Raw genomic sequence first — 25,322 nt, forward strand, 5'->3', positions numbered from 1 at the left:
ATGTGACCAAAGGCCTGTAATGGGGTGTGTGTGTGTTTGTTTTTTGTTTTTTTTTTATTTTCTGTGGGTAGCAGTCTGCAACCATCTCTCATGGAGAGACTGTAAGTAGCAGTTCATAAACCCATGCAATGAGGAAAATAGCTTAACAAAATGAAATTGAGAATGCCAAGAATGAGCAAGCTCCCCCTAAGAACATAAATTATGCATTACAAGCTTCAATCCTGTGACAACGCAGGTCACAATGATTTACATCTGCAGCGCCAAGCACTGAGCCTCATAAACAACGGCCCGTGACCAGTTTCATTAAAGCTGGAGCGGCTGTTTGCCGCAATACAGCCTTTTGTAGCACTGAGCCGTCAAAGAATAGCCTTACTCCTAATTGGACATGAGAAGTCCGATGCCCTAAAACAGGAGCTAAATGGCGTTAAGGCTGCAAGGAGTACAAACAGCAAAGCCTTATCTCATGCCATGGAAAGGATGAGGTCAGTAGTAGTAACATTTTTTGGATTAAACCTTGACCAAATGAAAAACTCCCTTCTTCATCGAGTTTGAGTTTCAGTCTTCTGCTCCAAATAAAGCACCATGCTGGGATACAGCAGAGATACTACCACTAGGGAAGTACTGTAGATGTGTCTTCTGTGTCACTTTACAATGTGGACTGTTACCCTAGCAACACTGAAAGCATCATCTATAACTTCCCTACAAGGGTAGACATAATCTTCAGCAGCATTTCACTGCAGCAGCTTTAGTTTGGTCAATCAAAAAAACAAAAAACAAAACAGGAAATATGATCCTCTTGGCTGAGGGAAGGCACAAAGTAAAGAATCAGCAGAAGTGGTGGAGGGGGTTGAATGTGATTAGAATTAGACTCCAATGTTGGCACAGAAATGTTCTCATTATGTCAGCAAACTGATAGCATGACTTGCAATTGTCCTTCACTGTGTCAGACCCTCACATCCTGCTGACCACACAGATTGCTCCTTTGAATGCAATTCGTTTGTAGAAGTCATATAGAGAAGCAGCGTACATCTGGTCATCAAGGTTTCTAATTTTTATTTTTTTGTGATATCTTGCTATTTTTGAAGCTAGGCAGCTGCCCCCTTGAACTGTATTATTCCAGTCAAATATCGATGAATGGAGCTTTTAAAAAGAGGACAGTCAGTGGCTGGGGATATCAGAGAAGTATAATGTAAATAATAGAGACAACTTAGTGGGGCATGTATCTTACTGAATATCATATCAACAAACACAGAATACCTTGGGCCACGTGTTGAGCAATGAGGTAGCACATGAACCAGGAACTGTGTGGCATCAAGGTTAGAACTTTAGACTCCACTCCCCATAGGTATTTATTTGAATTATCCATAGAGGTGATTTTTAAAGATGAATGTGGGGTGGACTACAATCTCATCTCATCGATGGCCTTCTCCAGATACCTACAACAATATACAGTAAAGAGCAACAGTAATTCCAAACGAAGAACGACAGATGTGTCATTCCTCACTCTTCTCTTTACAGTCTTGCTCAAGTCAAGTTTCCGTTTGTCAAAGGTCACATATCATGAAGCCCTGATGCCACTGGGATAACACTGACTACAGCAACTTGGCAAAGCAGAACTAGAAAATAAACGGTAAAGCATCAAGGCCATATGCATCATTATTGATGTCTAAGACTGCCAAAGTCTTGGATGTGACATTAAACGGTTAGGAATTGCAGGGGATAGCTGATTATGAATATTTTCCAGGTACAGTGAGAGTTCAGCTGCAGCCTTGGACAACATTCTTCTGGTTTCAAATCTGTCATGGTACAACTAACATGAGACATTTTACATACAAGCCTTTTTCCAATAGATTTGTTTTCCTTTTATAACTTAGGTTACACTGGTGACAACTGAAGATTCGGAATTTACTTTTTATCTTCTACTACTGTACATTTTCATACCTAATAATTGGTGTAGCCTGGTGCAGAAAATGGTGTCCTGCTTCTGCAGATTGAGCACAATTATAGTTTCTACAAAAACTATTCATACTCCTTGGAAGTTTTCACATTTTATTATTACATGATCCTGAAACACAGAGAAATTTGCCTTATTTGACATTGATCAACAGAAAATAACTGGTTTAATGTGAAAGTGAAAACAGATCTCTGCAAAGTGGTCTAAATTAATTATAAATATAAAACACAAAATAATTGATCATGTAAGTATTCACCCCCTTCAAGTCAGTATTTAGTAAGTACATCTTTGGTAGTAATTACAGCCATTAGTTTGTGCCCACATGTCAGCTTTGCATAACTGGACATTGCAATTTTCACCCATTGATATTTGCAAAACTGCTCAAGTTCCGTCAGGTTGCATTGGCAGAGTGAGTGACTCAGCCTTCTCAAGACCAGTCACAAATTCTCAGATGGACTGAGATCTGGACTCTGACTCAGCCACTCCAGGATACAAACAAAGTTGTTTTTAAACCATTCCTGTGTAGCTTTGACTTTGTGATTAGGCTCGTTGTCTTGCTGGAAAATCTCTGAGGATGCAAGTTTCTTGCAGACTACATCAATTTTCCTCTAGGTTTCCCTGTATTTTGTGCCATTCATTTTATTCTCTACCCTCAACAACCCTTTCAGTACCTGCTGCAAATAAGTATGATACTGCCACCAATATGATTCATAGTGGGATAATGTGTTTGTGATAATATGCAGAGTATGCCATATGTGGTATTTAGTTTAATGGCCAGAAAAACTCAATTTTTATGTCATAAGACCATAGAACCTCCCTCCAGCGGACTACAACTGATAATGCAACCTGGCAATTGCTGTATGCATATTTGCTCCAATCCTTTACACTGTAGCTTGTAACTCTGTCAGAGTTATTATAGGTCTCTTGATGGCCTCCCTTACTTGTCTTCTTCTTAAACAATCACACCTTTTTTGTTGACAGCTTGCTTTAGGCAAATTTATAGCTGTGCCATACTCTTTCCATTTCTTAATGATTTAACTGTACTGCACAGGATATTGAGTGACTTGAAAATTGTCTTCCATCCATCCCCTGATCTTTTTATGGAGTTGCATGGAGTGTTCCTTGGTCTTCATTGGCCACAATACTGACTCACCACAGCTTGCAGGTAAGCTGAATTTATACTACAATTAATTGAAACCCCTTGGCTTCTAAAATCAATTGGCTGCAGCAGTGATGATTTAGGTGTGACATATTAAAAGGACTGAATACTATTAAGTATTATTATTTTGTGTTTTATGTTTCTAACTGGGCGGCACAGTGGTGCAGTGGGTAGCGCTGCTGCCTCGTAGTTGGGAGACCTGGGTTCGCTTCCCGGGTCCTCCCTGCGTGGAGTTTGCATGTTCTCCCCGTGTCTGCGTGGGTTTCCTCCGGGCGCTCCGGTTTCCTCCCACAGTCCAAAGACATGCAGGTTAAGTGGATTGGTGATTCTAAATTGGCCCTAGTGTGTGCTTGGTGTGAGGGTGTGTTTGTGTGTATCCTGCGGAGGGTTGGCACCCTGCCTGGGATTGGTTCCTGCCTTGTGCCCAGTGTTGGCTGGGATTGACTCCAGCAGACCCCCGTGACCCTGTGTTCGGATTCAACGGGTTGGAAAATGGATGGATGAATGTTTCTAACTAATATACATCACTCTGCAGAAATCCGTTTTCATTTTCACATTAGGAAGTCTTTTCCTGTTTATCAATGTCATAAAAAGCTAAATCAAATCCACTCTAATTCAAAGCTGTATAAGAAAACAATGTGAAACTTCCAAGGGATTGAATACTTTTTATAGGCATTATACCTTGTATCAGAAATGATGCAAAGCTAAGACCTATGTCTTGAGGGTCACGAGGGCAAGTAGGAGGAAACTGGCAGACTGTTGTGCTGCAGGACAATACAGAGTGTCCTATTACGGAGCATGTTTTTTACTCCATCTGCACTTCGCTAACTCATTATGATGAATCTGTCTCAGTACAGATCTGCTCCAAGCACATAGGTCTGTGTGAGGTGTTTCTGTGTTAGTTGGGCAAGCTCTCTTGTGACTTACCTCCCCCATTCTTCAGGAACAAAGACATTACATTTAGTTTAAGCACCCTGGACTGAAGGCGGCCATTCTCACAGTAATGAGAAGCTTGTGACCATGGCTCATTAGTAAAGTGCCAGCCAGAGCCAAGCAAACTCGCTTCCTTCAAAACACACAGACAAAAAAGCAGAAACAATGGCTGAACTACAAATATGATACCATTGTGCAGCTATGTTGAATTCTACTGTATGTTATGAACATAAATGCTTCAACTGACTTGTGTGACAAGAGGCACTCTCTGGAAATATTTTTATTTATTTAACTGATTTCTTGATACTTTGTGTCTTTTGCATGTTTCTTTGCATAATTTTGTTCCATATTACTAACTAACAGAAGCACAAGTTCAGAATTTACAGTGTGCTTTATCAAGCCAGTTTCTTTATATGTACACCATAACATTACACACATGTACATTCTGCTTAGAGGGGCAACAGTTAGGTGCATTTTCACACTCAGAGGAATGAAGGGTGAGATTTGAACACCCCCCCCCCCCCCCCCCACCCATGATGTACTGTATTAAACAAGACAACATAGAAGATCAGAACAAACCACAATTATTCATACCAACTTATTTTAAGGTGGAGCCAAAGCAGGTAAAGGTAAAGTTTACTTTGGGAACTGGAAGTGGGAACTGAATCAGCAACCATCAATGACATTGCAAATTTGCCACAAAAACTATAGTGTTGAAATGATCAAAGGGGCCAGAAATGTGATGTGAATGTGTTGTTCACCTGTTCTGTCGTTGGTAGAGGACTCCCTTAAGCTTTTCTCACTTTACTTATGGATGGTTTATTGTATTGAAAAAGGCCCTTGTTGAAAACAGACTGTCACCATAAATGCACATCCATTTCTTTATATAGATAGATAGATAGATACTTTATTAATCCCAAGGGGAAATTCACATACTCCACCAGCAGCATACTGATACAAAAAAACAATATTAAATTAAAGAGTGATAAAAATGTAGGTAAAAACAGACAATAACTTTGAATAATGTTAATGTTTACTACCCCTGGGTGGAACTGAAGAGTCGAATAGTTTGGGGGAGGAACAATCTCCTCAGTCTGTCAGTGGAGCAGGACAGTGATATCTATCTTACTTCCCCTTACTTTCACTCAGTCAACTGATTTCTGCTTTTTAACTCTAGTTATCACTGTTAATTCACTTACCTGAAACAGAAAACTCTCACACTGAAATCTGGAACTGTTCTAAAGGTGGAAGAGTGTTGGATGATCACTATCCTTGCGTCTCTGCTCCTCAGTTGCCTCGTGTTTAAATCCCTAGCATTGTTAAGAGTCTTTGTAGCATTCTTTCTTCCACTTCAACATGACATCATTTTCTGTGTTACATACTCACAGTTGCCAAAAGATCACTTTAATAACTTGGAGATACAGCTACAGACACACTATTAGACACATTATAACACATAAGGTATGTGTGTGCTTAACAGTCATACTCAGCATTAGGCCTTCAGCAAGTTTATCTTGATATGTAACTTGAAAGCTGGTGCTTTTCTGTATGTGCTGACATTTCTCTAGTGATTTTCTGTCTGCGATCAGGTGTATGCTAATGCTTTTCAATAGGGGTGTATCCGCACACTTATGCATGTTAACTCACAGAGAAAAGCCTTCATGTCAGGAGGAACTGCATCTGACATAAACATGACGCCAACAGATAAGCTGATCACAATCTGCTTGCTGGCTTCACTCTCCTCCTAAGCGATTGCTTTAAGGCTCTTGTGATGATACGTGTGACACACCCATGGTCAGCTTACAAGCTGGTACTGCGTGTGTGTGTGTATATATATATATATATATATATATATATATGACCAACTGGATGAGAAGGGAAAGTCAGTCTTCACTCTTCAGTAAATACTGTACATATGTGCAATAGAAAAGGCAAAAAGGAAAAAATTCACAAAAGCTTAATAACAAACTCTCAGAAAGTAACTGCAGTACAGATCTGTCTTATACCTGGTTGAGGCAGGCAACACAAAAAGAACAACTGGGTCAGGAAGATGGCTGGCTGTATATTTGAGGAGAAAACATAAATCAGTAATGTATGGATAGCATGGCTGAATTCTTTCATTATGGCTCTTAGGTTAGTAAGGTGTCTCTGTGATCCTGCTACACGGTGAGCAGGAACGCACCTCCAGTGCATCAGTGAGATGCTATATATGATGAGCAGATAAAACCTCAATGGTGTTAGCTTTCTCACATTCATGTCTCTACACCACTGCTGTGACCAGGGAAGCTCCTGTGCACTGTATTCTGAGAAATGTTAACCAGATGGCAGAGCAGATAAGCTGCTTGAAAACCTGTAGGGGGGTGTTGTGATTTACTCTGTTGCTATCTACTCGCTTTAATTGATAAGCCATTGTTCTCTGCTAACTATAAAGATTTCCCCAGTGGCCACAAGAACAAGACTTTGTCTGTGTCACCTTTTCCAACTGGGTGCTTTAAACATGCAAGCACTCTTATGTACTCTAAACAGTGTCATACAAAGAAGAAATCTGTTGCAAACACTATGATGTCATGTTGTACATACCACTTAGCTGCAACCTGAAGAGCCTGTGCCCATTAGCCCCAGAGCCAATGTCCATCTAGCATGCCAGAAGCTGGCCGTAGCACAAAACCAGTGTTGCAGCCATATTCATCTCTACTGTAAGCAAATAAAACTTTCAAAAGGGAACTATGATAAATCTACATATACAATTACACACTATTCATATTATGCATTACCCATCTTTTATTTATGGACAGGAGTTTGCATGTTCTCCCCGTGTCTGCGTGAGTTTCCTCCGGGTGTTCTGGTTTCCTCCCACAGTCTAAAGACATGCAGGTTAGGTGCATTGGCGATCCTAAATTGTCCCTATTGTGTGCTTGGGGTGTGTGTGTGTGTGTGCACGCCCTGCGGTGGGCTGGCGCCCTGCCCAGGGTTTGTTTCCTGCCTTGCGCCCTGTGTTGACTGGGATTGGCTCCAGTAGACCCCCGTGACACTGTAGTTAGGATATAGCGGGTTGGATAATAGATGGAGATTTATGGACAGCTTAATGTCCACATTGTTGTGCATTTCTTTTAATCTAAGGGCATACATGTTGCTGTAATTTCCCTCCCATAAGGCTGAGTGGTTGTAAGGTGGGATCATAATTTCTTTTCACAACACTGTCTCTTGCTCTGTCATTATATCTCATAAGAATGCCTCAAGCTACTCAAGATTCATTCTATCAAAAAAGACAAAAGAAAAACACTGGGCAATAGTGGCTAAAGTATCTTGACTTCAGACAATTTCCTTTAATACCTTACAGAATATCCTGACTTCCTTATTAAGCTTTCCAAGGAAGACAAGCCCTCTAATGGACTGCACAGAGGTACACACAGAGGACTCAGGGCATTTAAATGAATAGTCAATATAGACAGGGTGAAGACACCTTTGAACAAGCAGCACATCCCCGCTTTTGAACTCCACACTCCTCACAGAAAAGCAAAAAAAACAGGAACGACAGATGCACGTGCCACACCACAAATCAGACAGATCCCACAGGACGGCCTTAACATCCTCCCATCAAAAACAGGAAAATATTCCCTGTATCCACGTGTTGTGCAGACTGCAGCTGCAGGGACAATGAAATTAGGCCCTAGACACACTCCATATACAGGAGCCAAACAACTAAGAGGTAGAGTGGTGCCCGAGGTGACTTCAAGTGTCTTGATTCCATATTTTATTTATATCATAAATAGTTTCTTTTGCCATCTCTGCCACACTACTCTTGTTTAAGAGAAGTGAGCAGACTTTGCTATGTCTAGATGTCACTGCAATGATGAGAAGGATGTGCTGCACTCTTACTCATAACACTGCACGATTAATGTCAGAGAAACCATTGCTTTCCACATTCACACATACAGTGAGTACTACCGCCTGCAAGATACCAGCATGCCAGTACAGCCTTTCTAATCTGCACTTACTTAGCACCACTGTCAGCACCAGCACTCAGCAGGTAGAGAGAGTCACATGATGCTGGAGCAAAACAAGGGGCCAGCGTAATATTTCCCAGAACAGCAGCAAAGGGGGAGGGGCACAGTGGCACACAGTCTAGCAATGTGCTAAATGAAGAATCAGATTTGGGTTTTCAGCTGAGCCACACTGAACTCACCATCATCAGTAGTCTATTAGATTAATGACCTCTGAAGAGACCCTGAAAAGGATTGCATTTCAACTATTCCCCGTTTCAGTGTATAGTTTTAATTGAGGAAGAAAGCATGAAGAACTTAAAGCTACAGAGAATGACAATTCAAAAAATATTGATGTGCTGTATTGTGATCTGTACTTTAAACAGCTTTAGAGATAGACAGACAGTGCTTTCAAAAAGTGTTCAGAACCCTTCACCTTTTAAACATTATGTTGCAGCCTTAAGCTAAAATGATATAGATTCTTTTTTCCCTCATCAGACATAACTCAATACTCCACAATGACAAAGAAAAAACTGGATTTTAAGGATGTCTGCAAATGTATTAAAATAAACTGAAACATTACATTGACACAATTATTCCAGTCATTAGTCATGAGAGTTGACATTTGTCTCACTTGCTTCCCATTCTATTGATCATAGCCGAGATGTTTGGAGTAACCTATGGTCAGTTGAATTTTCTGTGCATTAAAAGAAAGCTACACATCTGTCTATACAAGGTCCTAGAGTTGACAATGTTTATCTAGGCAAAAACCAAGCCATAAGCTTGAAAGACCTACCTGTAGAGCTTAGAGACAGGATTGTGTTGAGGCACAGATCTGGGGAAGGCTAAAAAATTCTGCAGCATTGAGGGTTTCCAAGAGCACAGTGGCCTCCAAAATTCTTAAATGGAATATGTTTAGTATAACCACGACTTTCCCTTCAACTGGCCAAACAGCCAAAATGAGCAATTTGGGGAGAAAGGCTTCAGTATGAAAAGTGACCAAAAGCTCTATGGTCACTCTGGCTGAGCTCCAGCAAAACAATGTGGAAATAGGAGTAACTTCTAGAAATACAACCATCACTTTATAGCAAAGTTGCCAAAGGAAACATGCTTGGAGTTTGCAAAAAGGTACCTAAAGGACTCTTGGAGTGAGAAACAAGACTATCTGGCTGATGATACCATTTGGCCTCAGTTTCAAGCATCATGTCTGGAGGAAACTCCTACAATGCTATATATGTACAGTGCATCCGGAAAGTATTCACAGCGCATCACTTTTTCCTCCTTTTGTTATGTTACAGCCTTATTCCAAAATGGATTAAATTAATTTCTTTCCTCAGAATTCTACACAACACCCCATAATGACAATGTGAAAAAAGTTTACTTGAGGTTTTTGCAAATTTATTAAAAATAAAAAAACTGAGAAAGCACATGTACATAAGTATTCACAGCCTTTGCTCAATACTTTGTCGATGCACCTTTGGCAGCAATTGCAGCCTCAAGTCTTTTTGAATATGATGCCACAAGCTTGGCACACCTGTCCTTGGCCAGTTTCGCTCATTCCTCTTTGCAGCACCTCTCAAGCTCCATCAGGTTGGATGGGAAGCGTCAGTGCACAACCATTTTAAGATCTCTCCAGAGATGTTCAATCAGATTCAAGTCTGGGCCACTCAAGGATATTCACAGAGTTGTCCTGAAGCCACTCCTTTGATATCTTGGCTGTGTGCTTAGGGTCGTTGTCCTGCTGAAAGATGAACTGTCGCCCCAGTCTGAGGTTAAGAGCGCTCTGGAGCAGGTTTTCATCCAGGATGTCTCTGTACATTGCTGTAGTCATCTTTCCCTTTATCCTGACTAGTCTCCCAGTCCCTGCCGCTGAAAAACATCCCCACAGCATGATACTGCCACCACCATGCTTCACTGTAGGGATGTTATTGGCCTGGTGATCAGCGGGGCCTGGTTTCCCCCAAACGTGACGCCTGGCATTCACACCAAAGAGTTCAATCTTTGTCTCATCAGACCAGAGAATTTTCTTTCTCATGGTCTGAGAGTCCTTCAGGTGCCTTTTGGCAAACTCCAGGCAGGCTGCCATGTGCCTTTTACTAAGGAGTGGCTTCCATCTGGCCACTCTACCATACAGGCCTAATTGGTGGATTGCTACAGAGATGGTTGTCCTTCTGGAAGGTTCTCCTCTCTTCACAGAGGACCTCTGGAGCTCTGACAGAGTGACCATCGGGTTCTTGGTCACCTCCCTGACTAAGGCCCTTCTCCCCCGATCACTCAGTTTAGATGGCCGGCCAGCTCTAGGAAGAGTCCTGGTGGTTTCGAACTTCATCCACTTATGGATGATGGAGGCCTCTGTGCTCATTGGGACCTGCAAAGCAGCAGAAATTTTTCTGTAACCTTCCCCAGATTTGTGCCTCGAGACAATCCTGTCTCGGAGGTCTACAGACAATTCCTTTGACTTCATGCTTGGTTTGTGCTCTGACGTGAACTGTCAACTGTGGGACCTTATATAGACAGGTGTGTGCCTTTCCAAATCATGTCCAATCAACTGAATTTACCACAGGTGGACTCCAATTAAGCTGCAGAAACATCTCAAGGATGATCAGGGGAAACAGGATGCACCTGAGCTCAATTTTGAGCTTCATGGCAAAGGCTGTGAATACTTATGTACATGTGCTTTCTCAATTTTTTATTTTTAATAAATTTGCAAAAATCTCAAGTAAACTTTTTTCACGTTGTCATTATGGGGTGTTGTGTGTAGAATTTGGAGGAAAAAAATGAATTTAATCCATTTTGGAATAAGGCTGTAACATAACAAAATGTGGAAAAAATGATGTGCTGTGAATACTTTCCGGATGCACTGTACATGCACCTTCTGCTTGTATGTCACTATGACACACAAGCAGAAGCTGCAGTAGTCTTTTAATTTTTTCACACACAGTAGCCACTCCTGTTGTGCAGTGAAAGATAAATAACAAAGTAAAATAAAGAAAAATAACATAAAATGATATTTAAGTACAAGGAGTTCAAAATATGCAAATGAAGGTGACAGATTTACCACTCCAAGTGAACTGTTTGTCTCCTGACCACTCATTTCACAAAAGCATCGTTTCTGAAGAGACATCAGCATTCACACATCCCAGTAGTCACAGCTTTGCTGACACTTGTTCTCTAGAGCATAAGCCACGTGTTGCTTGCTTGACTATAATGCACTTTCAAATTTAAAAACAGCTTTTACTGGCATGAAAATGATACTCCTTTCAAAATATCAAACAGCAATCATTAAACAGTAATGCAAATGACAAAGCTGACCCTCAGGAGGCAAAAGGTATTTCTGCCAATCAGCATGGACTCCTTTTGTGGCACTGGACAGCTACTGTACCTGCAGTTCCTCACCTGCACTAGACACACAACCTTGTTTCCTTGTAAACTTTCTTTGTTTCCTTGTAAAATGTCTTTAATGCAATCATTAATTCAGTGGAGATCATTGAATGTATTTGATAATACTAATTTGTAAATACCTTTGAACACATCAGCCCTGCGTCTGCTGCCTGGGTATGTTCACCTTTTGCTGTGTTGGATGTTTCAGTGACAAGTATGTACTCATTTGGGGCACTGTGGTTAGTATTGCTACTTCACAGCTCCAGAGATTTGAATTTAAATCACGGACTGGCAAGGTAAGTGCCATTGGGTGTAGTTTCAGGCTCTCCAGACCAGACAAGCTTGCCCCCTCAACATATATACTTAAAAAAGTTTTTTTTAAGTATATCGTAAAAATCTACATAACAAAAATAAACTAAATAAAAATTACTATTTGTCAAAGGTGAGTTTTCCAGGACAGCAATGCATTGCAATTTTGATTGCATGACTGCTGCAGATGCAGTTCCTGGACTCATCAAATTCAAGTCTTCTAATGGTGTATCTAGTGAATCAACATCAGCCTATGTCTGTGTGTGTTATAACCAAACAATATCATGCATGTTTTACCTTTTACACGGTGAAGTGTTTTGACAGCTAAGAGTTAAGCCAGAAGAGCATTAATAGCTTTATTTGGTCGCCTTGTTAGTTGTAGAAAGTGAAAGCCATAGCTACAGAAGCATTAGTTTTAATGCCTATATTTATTTTTTACTTTTGTTGTATCTAACACTGTACTGAACAGTGTATTTGGTGCTGTGTGTTAGATTTTCTGTATGTGTTAATCTATTGGACTTAAAGGTGCCACCTTGTACATGTCTGTTCAAAACAAACTCTGCTCGTCTCTGGTCTTTCTGAGGAACAGTGTCAACTTGCAGTTTTGAACTGAGTGGGATGAAGGTCCATTTGCTCTATCCTATTATCTATGTACTCTCAGGCATATTTATTGTAAATATTGCAAGGTGTATTTGAATTGTAATCACCTATCAGTCCCCCATGAAAGCTCAGTGCTCACCCTGCTAAATTTGTCCTGATGCTAACCCTGGTGCCTGCTCACTAGGTGGAGTGTATACATTATTCAAGATTTTTCTTACATTTTTCTTCAGATATTTCACTTTTCTTCCCACGTTTTAAATACACTCAAGCCCAATATGAGTTATTACAGTAGCAGCTTTGATAATAAATTGGATAGGATAAGTACTGCATTTAACTGTTATCTGGTGAGTTTTGTAATTCATTTACAAACTGAACTGTGGTAGGCACTGCTTCAGACTGCATCTCATAAGGCATAATTTAAGGTAAAAATACTATGGCTGAAAAGAGGAATAATAAACTCTGTAGGACAACTGATCTAAATGTGTCCTAACAGTAAGAAAATCTAATCTCACTGCCTCTTTAAGGCAGTGGGCTGCAGTAGCTAAATGCAATTTTCTCTTTTAATGCCAACTTTGCAAATACTCAAATAAGTGGACTTTTTATAGGACAGTCAGTAGATGGAAAACTGGTGTTATGCATCATCAGCGTTAAATAAAAATCCCGAGAAGATGAGCCAGTCCCACTTCCTCATCTCATGGCTCCAGCTACACCACAGCAAAAGCTACAGCAATTCTTTCATGTAAAATTCCCTGAACTGATTGCATGCAGATCAGATTTTACACCAAGCCATACTGATGCCTGTCACCTAGAGCACAGTGAGTGCAGCACCAAGCATGACAGAAGAGGCACCATTGAAGCATATGAAATGAATAACTTTCAGACCATATAGTCATGAACACAAAGGTGTCTTATCTTGCTAACTTAAATGCAGCAGAGTACTTGCTGTCACCACTTGGAAGGAGTAACTGACTCACTCATCACTATAGTGCCTTTGCTGAATATACACAGTTACAGTATATTTTTTTCCACATTTGCCTGACTAGCAGGTTAAGTGACTCAGTCAAGATCACACATTGAATCAATGGAGAGTTTTGAATCATAGACCTTGTGCTTCATGGCCCAAAACCTTAGACAAGGGAAAAGCAGAGATAATCCACTTAATGCAATGGTCAAATATATATATATATATATATATATATATATATATACACACACACACACACACACACACACACACACACACACATATATATATACACACACACACACATATATATATATCTGTATATATATACACAGACACACATACATACTGCACTTGAAATTGGTCTAATCTTTAGGTACGTATGAATTTATATATGATTTCTTTAATAATGGATGAATTTGAAGGAACAATGCTGTTTATTAAAATATGCATACAGTTGATCATAGTATTGTGTTTACAGTGGGCCTAGCTTTCAAATTTTGCTACTGGAAACAACTGTTTCTTGCACAGCCTGAGCAATGACAGACAATATATCTTAAACAGATAATACACAAGAGATATCAGTAAAGCAAATAACCGTTTACACATCTACTCTTTATATATATCCCACAAAAGATTACCAATTATGTGCTTGAAAATACAAAGCAAAGTATTCAAACTGCATTCTTGTCTTATAAATATTGTCTCATTCATTTTGTCCATTATAACAAATGAAATACAATCTCAATCAATAGGTCTTTTAATTTTGTTTAATGCTTCTTTTAATTTAATATTAAACCAGTTTGGGAAAAGAAAGTTGTTTTATATCCAGGGGTTTATAAAAGTAATTTATTTCTTATTCAGAACAAATAATTATAAAAGTGTTTATGATATTACTTTCATGTGCTTTTTCAAGGTATGTCATAATAACTTGTTCCATGTCTTATGGCAGTTTTTCACTACGTATGTATACAATGCAACCAATAGTATTGGAAGGAGCTAAATCTGACTATCTCTGAACGGAAGAAGTGCATTCACAAAATAAATCTAGAAATGTTATTTTTCACAATCAGAATAAAACCTGTCCAATTTTAAAAGGCTTTGTTCATAATTAACGATGTTTGGAAATCAACCAGAAGCTATATCACCAAACTACGAAGGACATTCAAAAAGATTCTGCCATTTTATATTTTCATTGGAAACGGTAAAGGTGGAAGGAGTAGTAATTGGGCATTAAAAAGTTGGTATATTGCTGGGAAAATTGCATCGCAAACAAAGGTAACTATGTAGAAAAGTGATGTCATTTGTTTTTGAAATCCTTAATAAACAGAGTTAAAAAAAGTGTGGAATCCTTTTGAATGTCCCTCGTATATGTCATTTGATTACCTGAATGGTAGAAACTATTTGTTAGTCACACAAGCACTAAAACAACAAGCCCCAGGGTGGAAAGAAATATCTAAGAAATTACTCATGAAATCTCAATTAAATTTTGTGTCTCTCATCTATATATATATAAAATCCCTATGTGCGTCCAGGTGTCCGTGTGTGGGTGTCTTCTGGTGAAGTGCGCATGCGCTGGGCACAGTGCAACTCGCGATATTACTGTCAGAGAAAGTTAGAGGCGTTTTACGGAAATACAAACCAGTATTACTGCGAGAGGAAATTAAAGGTACACAATACAGTGACGCATATTACAGCCACATACAAGCCAGTATTACTGTCAGAGGAGATTAAAGGCATATTACCGACGCGCACGCCTGTATTACCGCCAGAGAAAAATTAAAGATATATTACGGGCGTACGGACGTATATTACGGACGTACAAGCCAGCGGACGTACAAGACGGTATGCTTCAATAAGGGTACGCACAAAAAGGCGAGCCTCAAAAGGACGACCTCAATTGGGCGCAGCGAATAAAGGCGCACGTAAATAAAGATCTGCACCTGTTGCTCTTCACATATTCCAGAGCCATTTGAACTAAATTATCTACGCGCCCTTATTGAATAGAGCCGTACAAGACAGTATTACTGTCACAGAAAATTAAAGACACACAATACACGGCAACAGCCCACGAAGAACGGTCAGCTCAGCAAGTAAACATCAACAAAAGAAAGGCTGAAAGAAAGAAAAATACGACCAACAAAAAGAATGAGGTCAAAGTCCCTTGCCATTTAATATAGACTGTTCCTACTAATGTTTATGCACTACTGTTCTAGCGCCCGTTATTGTAACAGGCTAAATGACTAGTATAGTTTATAAAAGACTTCATGTACTAGTTTACATTACAGACAAAATAACGCTAAAAGAGCATTTTCAGTAATGAACAGTGGATCACAGGAATGCAATGTTAAAAATAAATTTAACTTAGAAATAGTCATTTCAAGTGTGTGTATATATAAAAACAGAAAAAAATGTGACTGACAACTTTTTGGACAATGAGTTTACTGTATATGAGTTTACGTCAAAAGTATAAAATAATGTAACAAAAGAAACAAAAACATGTACATAAATTATCTCACCAGCATCTTGAGCAAGCACAAACTGCCACAACAGCATGAGTGTTGTTCTGCATAGATGTTACAAGTGTTCAGAACCATACTAGAGGTAAGCAAAATTTCATCAACTAATTGAGGATAATTTTGGAAATCAATCTTTTACATAATGATATTTCATTTTAAAGACACTTGCCTCTCATTTTTCTTTAAAAGCTACTTCATACTTTTTGACAGACATAATACACTCCAACCCACTTATTTCTAAAGTGGGTAATGAGTTGCCAGATCTTATCCCAGCAGCAAATGACACAAAACAAGAACCAGTTTGGGCAGGATGCTAGTTCTTCTCAATGCTCACTCACACACAATTTACGGTTATTTCGGTTCAATTTAGAGTTGCCATGTAAATTAACCTGTACACTTATAGTGACATGGGAAGAAAATTGGAGTACATGAGGGAAAATCTCCATGCAATCATGGTGAGAGTGTGCCTAGTGTGTCCTTGGTGTGTGGGTGTGTTTGTGTGAGTCCTGCAGTGGGTTGGCACCCTACCTGGGATTGGTTCCTGCCTTGTGCCTTGTGTTGGCTGGGATTGGCTCCAGCAGACCCCCATGACCCTGTGTTCGGATTCATCGGGTTGGACAATGGATGGATGGACATTGGTCTTGATTATTCTCTTGTATTACAACTATGGGACATCATTATTTGTGTTAGGTGCAGTCAGGATACATTCTGTCTCTCAGTGACCCCAAGATGAAGTGGTTGGATAGATGAGTAGATGATATACTATATAGTTGATCTGAAAAAGACTCTGAGTCTAATAGAAAGGGAGACAAAGAGTCAATTAACTATTAAAGGTCAAATTTTAGTATGTACAAAGCATCACAAATGCTGAAACAATGATGATTCTAAATTATTATATCTCATTTGGCCTGAAATACCACAGCAATATATAGCTTAAACAGTAATGTTCCTAATGGCAGAAAATGCTTAAGTTTACGTTGGAGTTTACATCATCAGAACAACTGCCAGGCTATACAAAAGAGTAGCAGAAACATATGAGAAGGAAAGTGATGTCAGTTGAGTATGGTGGGTCTGGCAACATTTTGCTACTGTGGGATGCACAGTGTTGGCATATTGTTTCTTACAGCTGGTGTACTGTCACAGACACACACACACACACACACACACTGGGCGGGCTAATCACAAATCTGACCATTCTCCCGTTATATTATTTTGAGCTTCTCCATTTTATTCAACATGGAAACTAACTTTACAGAATTTGTTAATGTGTAATTACCTCTTACTCTTCCTCAGTATCAAGTTCCACTTGTACCTGACAGGATTGCAATAGTTCTATTTCTTAGGGAAGAGTATAATCCCTACATGATACTATTAGTTTTCATGTTTTTTAATTAAAAGAATCTTCACATTTAACTACATTATACTACCCCTTTTAATTCTTGACCTAAATCCTGTGATGGCTGCTAACAGCTGATGAGGAGTAGCACTTAAAAGTCCCATAATGCTGACTCAGAGTCCATTCTTTTCCAATCACCAGACACACTTGCTGTGCTGGCCTAATTTGATATCCAACACAAAGAACCTTACCCAAAAGAGCCACATCAGAGCAAGGACAACATTCTGTGCATGATCTTCTGTCTTTAAGGTCACATTTACAGGTTGAGATGAAAAGAGGATATGCTTGATCCTCCTGCATTACGAAAGAGGAAGAAGCACTTTGTGTGGGACTTGGAATTTCCCCAAAGTACATTACAATGAACAACTTCATCTACCTGTAACACAGTAAATCAAGCCAGCAAAGGACATGAGGTTAAAGACACAAGTTGGTGCAGCTAAGTTTCAGAAGGCTTTGTTTTCTGTAAGGCAAGTAAAAGAAGCATTTACACAGAATCCAAGTGTGTACTGGTACCATGGAAAGTGATGAGCAGCTACCCAAACCTGCTCCTGCTCAGATAATAATGACAGTAACTATGATGTGCAGGATATTGAAAGCACCAATTACCTCTGTAGCTTAAATTGTGCTCACTGAGCTCAGTAAGAAAATACACTTGTGTTTGCAAGTGAATTTGAGCTCACTGAATATATGAAGCGACTCCCTGTGTTCTTTTGTCACATCATTAGTGTCACCGGTTTTATTTTTCATGTCACCTGTTTACTGTATTTCTTTTGCCATGGATTATTTGCTTTTTTGAGGACTAAGTACAATAAAGCTGTACACTACGCACAACTTCAAACCACTAACTCCCTGAAACCCCTACTGATATCATTTTTAATAGGAGGACTAAGTAAAAGTTGAGACGTTTTAATCTCTTCAGTTGAAAACATGGCAGCCCTGCTTATTCAAAACCTATTTTATCAGAATGAAGTCACTTTAGCAAACACTCATTAATGATAGCAACAATATCTTCATTATCTGTTAATTATTCATTTCCTTGTCATTCCATTTTTTTCCAAGTGATTTATTACACACCAGTTAGCCACCTTGATGTTAGCAGCACAGTTGCACACTCCTATGTTTGCGCAGCTTTGGCACAGAGCATTGAAAAACCTTGTAAGGCACATTCTCAAGATTCACCGAGGCTCTGTGCAGCCAAAGATCCAAAGACGTACTGCACCTGGACCTCTGGGAGATTTAATTGCGTCTAGGTAAAAAATAAAAACAACCGTGACTCTGTCACAGCCAACTGCACTAATTCATTGTCTTGGCACCATTCATGGCCAAACATAAACTTCAACATATGACTGCCAGATACATTTGATTGGACGCTGGCATAGCACCTGTTTAAGACCAGGTAATACCACAAGCTGGGACAGACCAGACTGGTTTTGTTTGTTACAGTGCAGAATGGTTCAGGCAATAACTTGGAAAACACTAATCTTTAAATGGGCTATGGATGAAACTTTCTAGTTTGGCATTGTTAGTATTAAAAAGGAACTGAATCCCAGTTGCCAGAACATGAGGTAGTAGCAAACACCACGGATGGTACCAACTCTAGTACTTTACATGCTACAGAAGCGCCAATACCTCTGTTGGAGGTTTTCCTGCTAATGCAGAAGGAAACACCTCATCAGCCCTAAGGGAGTGCTGCAGGGATGCAAAATCATCCCTGGTAGAGACTGTGCAGTCTATGAACATGACGGTGACATAATACAAGCAGACAAAAAACACAGACAAAGAGCCGTATTGAAAAGGCACATCAGAACTGGAAATGTAGGCATGTCACAGAGAAGAAATCTGTCTGAGAAAAGGGGGCACAGATGAACTGTCTGATCCTAGAGCACATGATCCACTTCACCACAAATGATATTAGTATTTTTTTTATTGATACAATGTACGCAAAGATCCACAAATGAAGAAACTATATCCCTGCTGACTCTTTCCCACCAAGAAAGCTGTCAGAAAACCTCAAATACACATTTGAAATAGAGAGGAAAAAAAAAAAACAACAACACTGATCAGACCTCAGATGTGCAGAGCAGAACACTCTTAATACCCAAGTGTGTTTGGTGTGCCGAGGCAGAGTGGGGAAAAAGTGACTGCTAGAAAAGGTTATCAGTGCAGGCTGGGCAAATTACACATGAGCATGACATACTGTACAAGCAACTAAATTGAAACGGAATGGGATTTAATGAGACCTAAAAGTATTCCCAGGTATCCCTTGCAAAAGAGGTGAAGGGCAGTAACACAAAATGCAAAGGAAAACAAAAAAGGTGATGTTATATGTGTGCAATAGCAGCAATTCAGAAGCATGTACCATAAATACAAACATGAAACAGGAGCAGTCACTACAGAGATATCAGCACAACTGCTGGAGGGGGAAACACATACACTGAGACCTGATGGAGCCAGTCATCACTATTCAAGAAGCCGGCACATATTAAGTGGACATCTAGTACATAGCAGGAAACTCAGTGTAAGCCACTGACAATAAAAACTGTCCATAGCTGAAAAGGTAACAAAGAGAATGCACAAAAAGAAAAAGTTAAAGGAAGAAGATACAGATGTCCCTTAGTGGAAAGGGACTGGGGAAGGAAGTACTACTAACTTCAGTACAGCCAATATGAAGAGGCAGAATCCACTAGAGTGATGGACCAACAGAAATATGGCATAGATGTGTGAAATTAGGTTTGAATCCTCCACACATATGAGGAGAAGGATATCTAAACTGACTTTTAATGTAAATATAAATGGGTGTATGTGTGTATCCTGAGATGGACTAGCACTTCATTCAGGACTGCTTCCTTTTGACACACTTCACCCTCTAAACCATGAAATACATTGAGCAGGTTTAATAACACTTGGAAGTGAACACATGCCTGCCTAAACTCACAATGCCGGACAAGGATACATTACAAAAGCGTATGCTAAGCAAAATACCAGAAACGTCATTTTACTAGAAATGAGTTGGAATGAAATCCAACATCCACAAGGGCCCTTAGCATCTATGAAAATTTAGAAAAAGGAAGTATCGGTCAGAACAAATAGACATGCTCTGTGAGTGTTATATAAAATTAGGGGACTTAAAGAACTGCATTAAGAGCTAGAGTTTTCCTTGCCTGCTTCTCCCAAACAAAACATAAGCCCATTAATCCATCTGCATGACTAGCGCCTTCAAGCATGTGTCATGTTCACAAGAAAATCCACAACAGATATTCTGAAAGCTTTAAAATTAGGAAAATAGAAAACAGCTGCAAGAGTTTACCAGAAATTCCATTTGTCTGCAGTCAATGAAGCTGATTTCAGAGCTCACTCAGTTCAGCAGAAAGTTGCACCAGGATGCCCGGAGAGTTGAACCCTACTAAAGTGAGCACAGGTGGTACTTGAAAAGCAGGGTAGCTGTGAATATGTTTGAGCTGAGGTCACAATAAATGGTCCTTATTATGGCTCAAATTTCAGAAACTAGGCTCAACAGTTAATAGCCATATAACACTTAAGTTACAATATCCAAGCTAGCAGTTACTGCATATGCACTACCACAATAAGGGGCAACAGAGCAGGACATCCTGCACCATCAGGGATGAAGGAAAAGACCCCTAAGAGTCACCCTTGAAAGGGTTATGAAACCCAAAACCCTTGCTGTCCTGAATAAACATCTACAGATAATTAAGACAAATGCCTGCTCAGAGTCCACATAAACTACACTTGGCTGATCAATGGGTTTCTACGGCAGATTTTGAATGAACCAGACGCCCTATTATAACAGAATGGCCTAAAGATCAGAGAACATAAGATAAGAAAAAGATCAGCACTCTGTTACCTAAAACCAGTCTATAGTATGGCAATTTTTATATCAACTCAGGAACGATCAGTAGCAGCTTAGGGTGGCACATAGAACACTATACTACCATATTCTTCTGAACCTCATGTGATATTCTGAGAAACCAATGGTAGTGGTGCATCAAATAAACCCAAATATTTAGTGAAGCAACCAGAAAATTCCTGTCTTTTCCCCAGACTTGTGGTCACAGTTGGAAGCTGTCAAAATAGTCTCGCATTCCATATAAGTCTTGCTGTATGCTCACTACACATCTAAAAGCTGACAAACACATGCCATCTTCATCCTCATCATACTATATTTAAGTGGTAACGCCCAATGTCCTCGGTTGACAGGACTGCCGGTGCTCTTTTCCTCCTTTGATTATTTTAGTGTCCAAATCTGGAGTCCAGCAACATAAGTCATCAATGCCTTTGTGGCAGAGAGGTATACTGTAGCGTACCAAATGCTCCAAACTCCACTCTCCAGCATCACAGTGATGACATAAATCAAGAGATATAGAAGACTGGGCTGCCAAACAACTTAGAGGGGTGTCTAAAGCATGTTTTTATTTCTCTACATTATAACTGCATTTCTTCCATTCTGTCTAGTCATCTACTGACAGCAGCAACAGATGGAGGAGGGATCCCTGACTTCCTGCAGATGGCACCATCTTACCCCTAGACCCTGGCTGCGCAACATGAAATTTAAACAGAAATAATTCACCTGCCTGTGATGCCACCACTGAGTATGTCAGTTTCTGTTCCACTAAGCAACCTGTACACTGTCGCCTCTAGGCATTCCTTGCAAGTTGTCAACAATACAAAGAATTAGAAAAATTAAGAGAAAAAAGTGATACCACCCTCTTGACAATCCGATTCCTGAATGAAGCTTCATTATTTTATAGTGCTTGTCAGACTCAATCTCAAAACAGGCAGCTAGTCTATAGATGAGAGTTTAGCAATTTGTAAACATATTTTAACTGGAACTAGCATTTTACATTTTTAATTCAGATAAACACAGTATGACTGCACTTTCTCTTAAAGTTATGGCTCAAGAGAACAGGACTGCGCACATCTGTCTCAAGTTCCAGCCTCAAACTGATAAGAAAACTATGATCAGTGCAAACATCTGTACCAACTTGAGACCATTGTGATATCTGACTGCATAAATTGAATTGGGTCATGTGCTGTCAGGAACTAGGAAAAATAGACCCTAATCCCCACCGAAAGAACAAGTGTTTTGCAATTACTCTGAACAAAAACAAAACGGGTTCCCAAAGAGATCAATGCAGTCATCATGTTCAGAGGTCTCCAAAAATGCTGTCCATCTCCAAACCTCCTGAGTGTTTCCAGTAATCTCAAGCAACATCAGGACAGAAACAGAAGCAATGGCAAAAAGATAAACACAGACTTGTAAAACATGGATGTGATCTTAAAAATAAACTTTAAAAAATGTCTGTGACAAGAAGAAAATAATCGACATATATAAATAGTGTTGACAACTAATAATAAAGGGACAATAGATGGTAACCTCTTAATGATCTTCAAATTTAAAGTTAAATTCATTCATCCATTGTCACATTTCTGGAATCACTTATTGCTCTGTTATGCTTGAGAGAAAAATGGCACCCAGCATATCTATATACCGGCAAAAGTCCATCTGAGAAGCCGAAAAAAAAATCTAAAAAAACAAAAAAATATTTCAAGCAACGCAGACTTGGATGGCCTTAGGAAGCTTGACAGTAACATGCCACTTAAAAGTAAAACTGTGCGGAAAACAGGCAGCAAGCAGAAACAAACTAGGCCTTCACTGGGCACATAGGTTACTCAGCTACAAAGGTCAGCATATCAATCTTTTCTTGCTTATTGCAATAGAACTTCTGAGAAGCCCTTCATGTTTATCTTGCAGTGAACATATCAACTGACATAGAGTCACTGCTGATTATAACAAGTCTTTCCAAAGCAGTGCAGCACCCAAAGCACAGCTAGGCAACATCTCTGCGATGACTTCCATACTTGCTCATGGCCTCAGCATCGTACTCAAACTCTATGGCCTAAAGTCACCAAATGGCAGCTGGGCAAAGCAGTCTACTAAAGTGGAGGCACATGCTGCTGGCCGTTTCCAAAAATATCTCAGATTACTGCTTATCTCTGCAGCAAAGCCCTTAACAGAATTATACTCAGTGGCTCAAAGAGCCAGAGGGAGAACAAACGGCAGCAGGGGGAGCCAGGGTCTGCAGCTCAGGTCCTCTCTTAAACAGAATATTTCCAACATATTTAAGAATAAACAACATCGATAAAAAGTGTCCTGACTAGCCTAGGATAGGTTTGAAGGGGCAAGGAAAACTGAAGATGAGTTAATATGGCAACACAGCTCCTCATTCTTGCCATTTGCAGGGGACTTCAGAAAACACAAACATATATGTGCACATATGTAGTACAAACCACACGTCCACATACACACATTCTCTGTCATATATGCACACACATTCAGAACGAGGCAACATGCAAGCCACACAGACCTAAGGATGTGCAAATGTACCTACACTGAGAGTGCCACACATGTGCCCAAACACACCGTCAGGCTGTGCCAAACATACACGTACAAGGATATGAAGATCGTGCAAGCACACATCCAAGGGGATATGCATGTAAACAAACTCACACACACACACAACTCATAGGTTGGCTGCAGGCGAGCGCGCCACGCACAAATCAAAAGCGTTGAGTACAGTAAAGCACGCTGAGACTCGCGTTTAAAGAGTTAATATAACAGCGCGCACTGAGTCCAAAGGCTCGTGCTGCTAGCGCGCGCGCGTGCATAGCACCCGGGCAGCCAGCGGGCGTGGGCGCGCGTGCTGCAAGCTGTCTCATGGCTCCAACTCCAACTGCGAATAATCGTATAGTCACTCAAATTCCAGGATAACTGCTACGCAGCTCCCACGCGCTCGGACTGTCCCGCCAAAAGAAGACGTGTACAACAAACTGCGGACCGAGTTCTAACGTATTGGATGACCGCCACGGTCCATACGCTCAGCCCCACATTTGTGAATATCCAGTTGCGGCCGAACGCAGTTATTTCATGTACATGCTGGCAGTCACTGTCTCGCAATCACAGTCAGTCACTCACTCAGTCAGTCGGTTGGTCTTCTGCAGTGACACTAACACACGATCACCTACAGCGTTAATGTTACCGCCAGTGACAATCTCAGCGAATCTTTCTCATCCTTATAGTGGCGGCGGAGGCTGCTGCTTACCTCTCCTGCGCCGCGTTCTCCCGGATGGATCCCAACAGCGGTTGCAACCGGCAGGTGGCCAGGTGCCGCTGGTGCTGCTCCTCGAGACGGACGTTCTCTGCGCACAACTCGGCCACTTGCAGCTCCAGCTGGTCGATGCGTCCCCGCTGGCGCTCCAATAGCTCCTGCTGCGTCTCAATGATCTTGTTGAGCTCGTTCAGGAACTCGGCAGCTTTGCTCGGGTTCTCCGTGGTGCTCTCCATCGCCGCTACTCCTGGACACACAAGGAGAAAGACAGAAAGCTCGGGCCGGGACGTGGCTTAAGGGGAGGAGAGCGGCTCCCCGCGACTGTAGCCCGGCGCTTACCGCTCCGCCATTGTTTACCTTTCGGACGGGCTGAATGAGTGAAGAAGTTGGAGGGAGAGAGCGAGAGAGACGCGTGTCCGCCGCGCGCCCTCAGTTCAGCCGTCGCGCGCCCCGCCTTAACCCCTTCTGCAGCCGCCGCCCGCCGCTGCGCCCGATTCACCGCCTGAGTCCTTCATGCCGTGCAAGCCAGTCAGAGGCGCAGTGTCCACAGATGACAGACAGACAGACAACTAAAAGACGGGTGACAGCGTGATCGGTAAGCCGATGAAAGACGCTATATAACACCCTGACGTCCGGCAGCCAGCGGTATCCGTCAGCCACTGCTCGCTTGCTGATGTCTGTCTCCCTCCCTCTTCCTGCCTCCCCCCGTTCCTTCTCCTTTCCCCCTCGCACATTTTTTTCTCTTTTTCTTCCCCTCCTTATCAGACGCGATATGCTACATCCCAGCGCTGTCAAATGTGACTCACAAAGCTCCCCAAACAGAGGAGAGAACCCATCCATGTCAGGACAGGGCCCACAAATTCTTAAGATGGGCTCTGTTTAAATATTTTTGTTTTTATTTTAATTTCTCTCCGCTCAATTGTAAATCGTTCCCAAAGAGGAAAGCAAGCTTCACACACTGAATTATTCAAATTGTTGTGTGAAAAATGACACAAAATGT

The 25,322-nt window shown here is 40.7% G+C and overlaps 1 protein-coding gene across 1 annotated transcript in view; it reads right to left on the reverse strand.

Annotated features, from left to right (window-relative positions):
- Positions 1 to 24,993, reverse strand: part of iqsec1b (IQ motif and Sec7 domain ArfGEF 1b) — a 207,776-nt gene extending 182,783 nt beyond the window's left edge. Inside the window, exon 1 of the mRNA XM_051921425.1 lies at positions 24,317 to 24,993. Within this exon, the coding sequence (XP_051777385.1) occupies positions 24,317 to 24,558 (242 nt within the window). The 5' untranslated portion in view covers positions 24,559 to 24,993. The remainder of the gene's footprint in view (positions 1 to 24,316) is intronic.
- Positions 24,994 to 25,322: the final 329 nt, after the last annotated feature.

The sequence above is a fragment of the Erpetoichthys calabaricus genome, chromosome 18 (genome assembly GCF_900747795.2).
Source record: "Erpetoichthys calabaricus chromosome 18, fErpCal1.3, whole genome shotgun sequence".
Taxonomy (NCBI): Eukaryota; Metazoa; Chordata; class Cladistia; order Polypteriformes; family Polypteridae; genus Erpetoichthys; species Erpetoichthys calabaricus.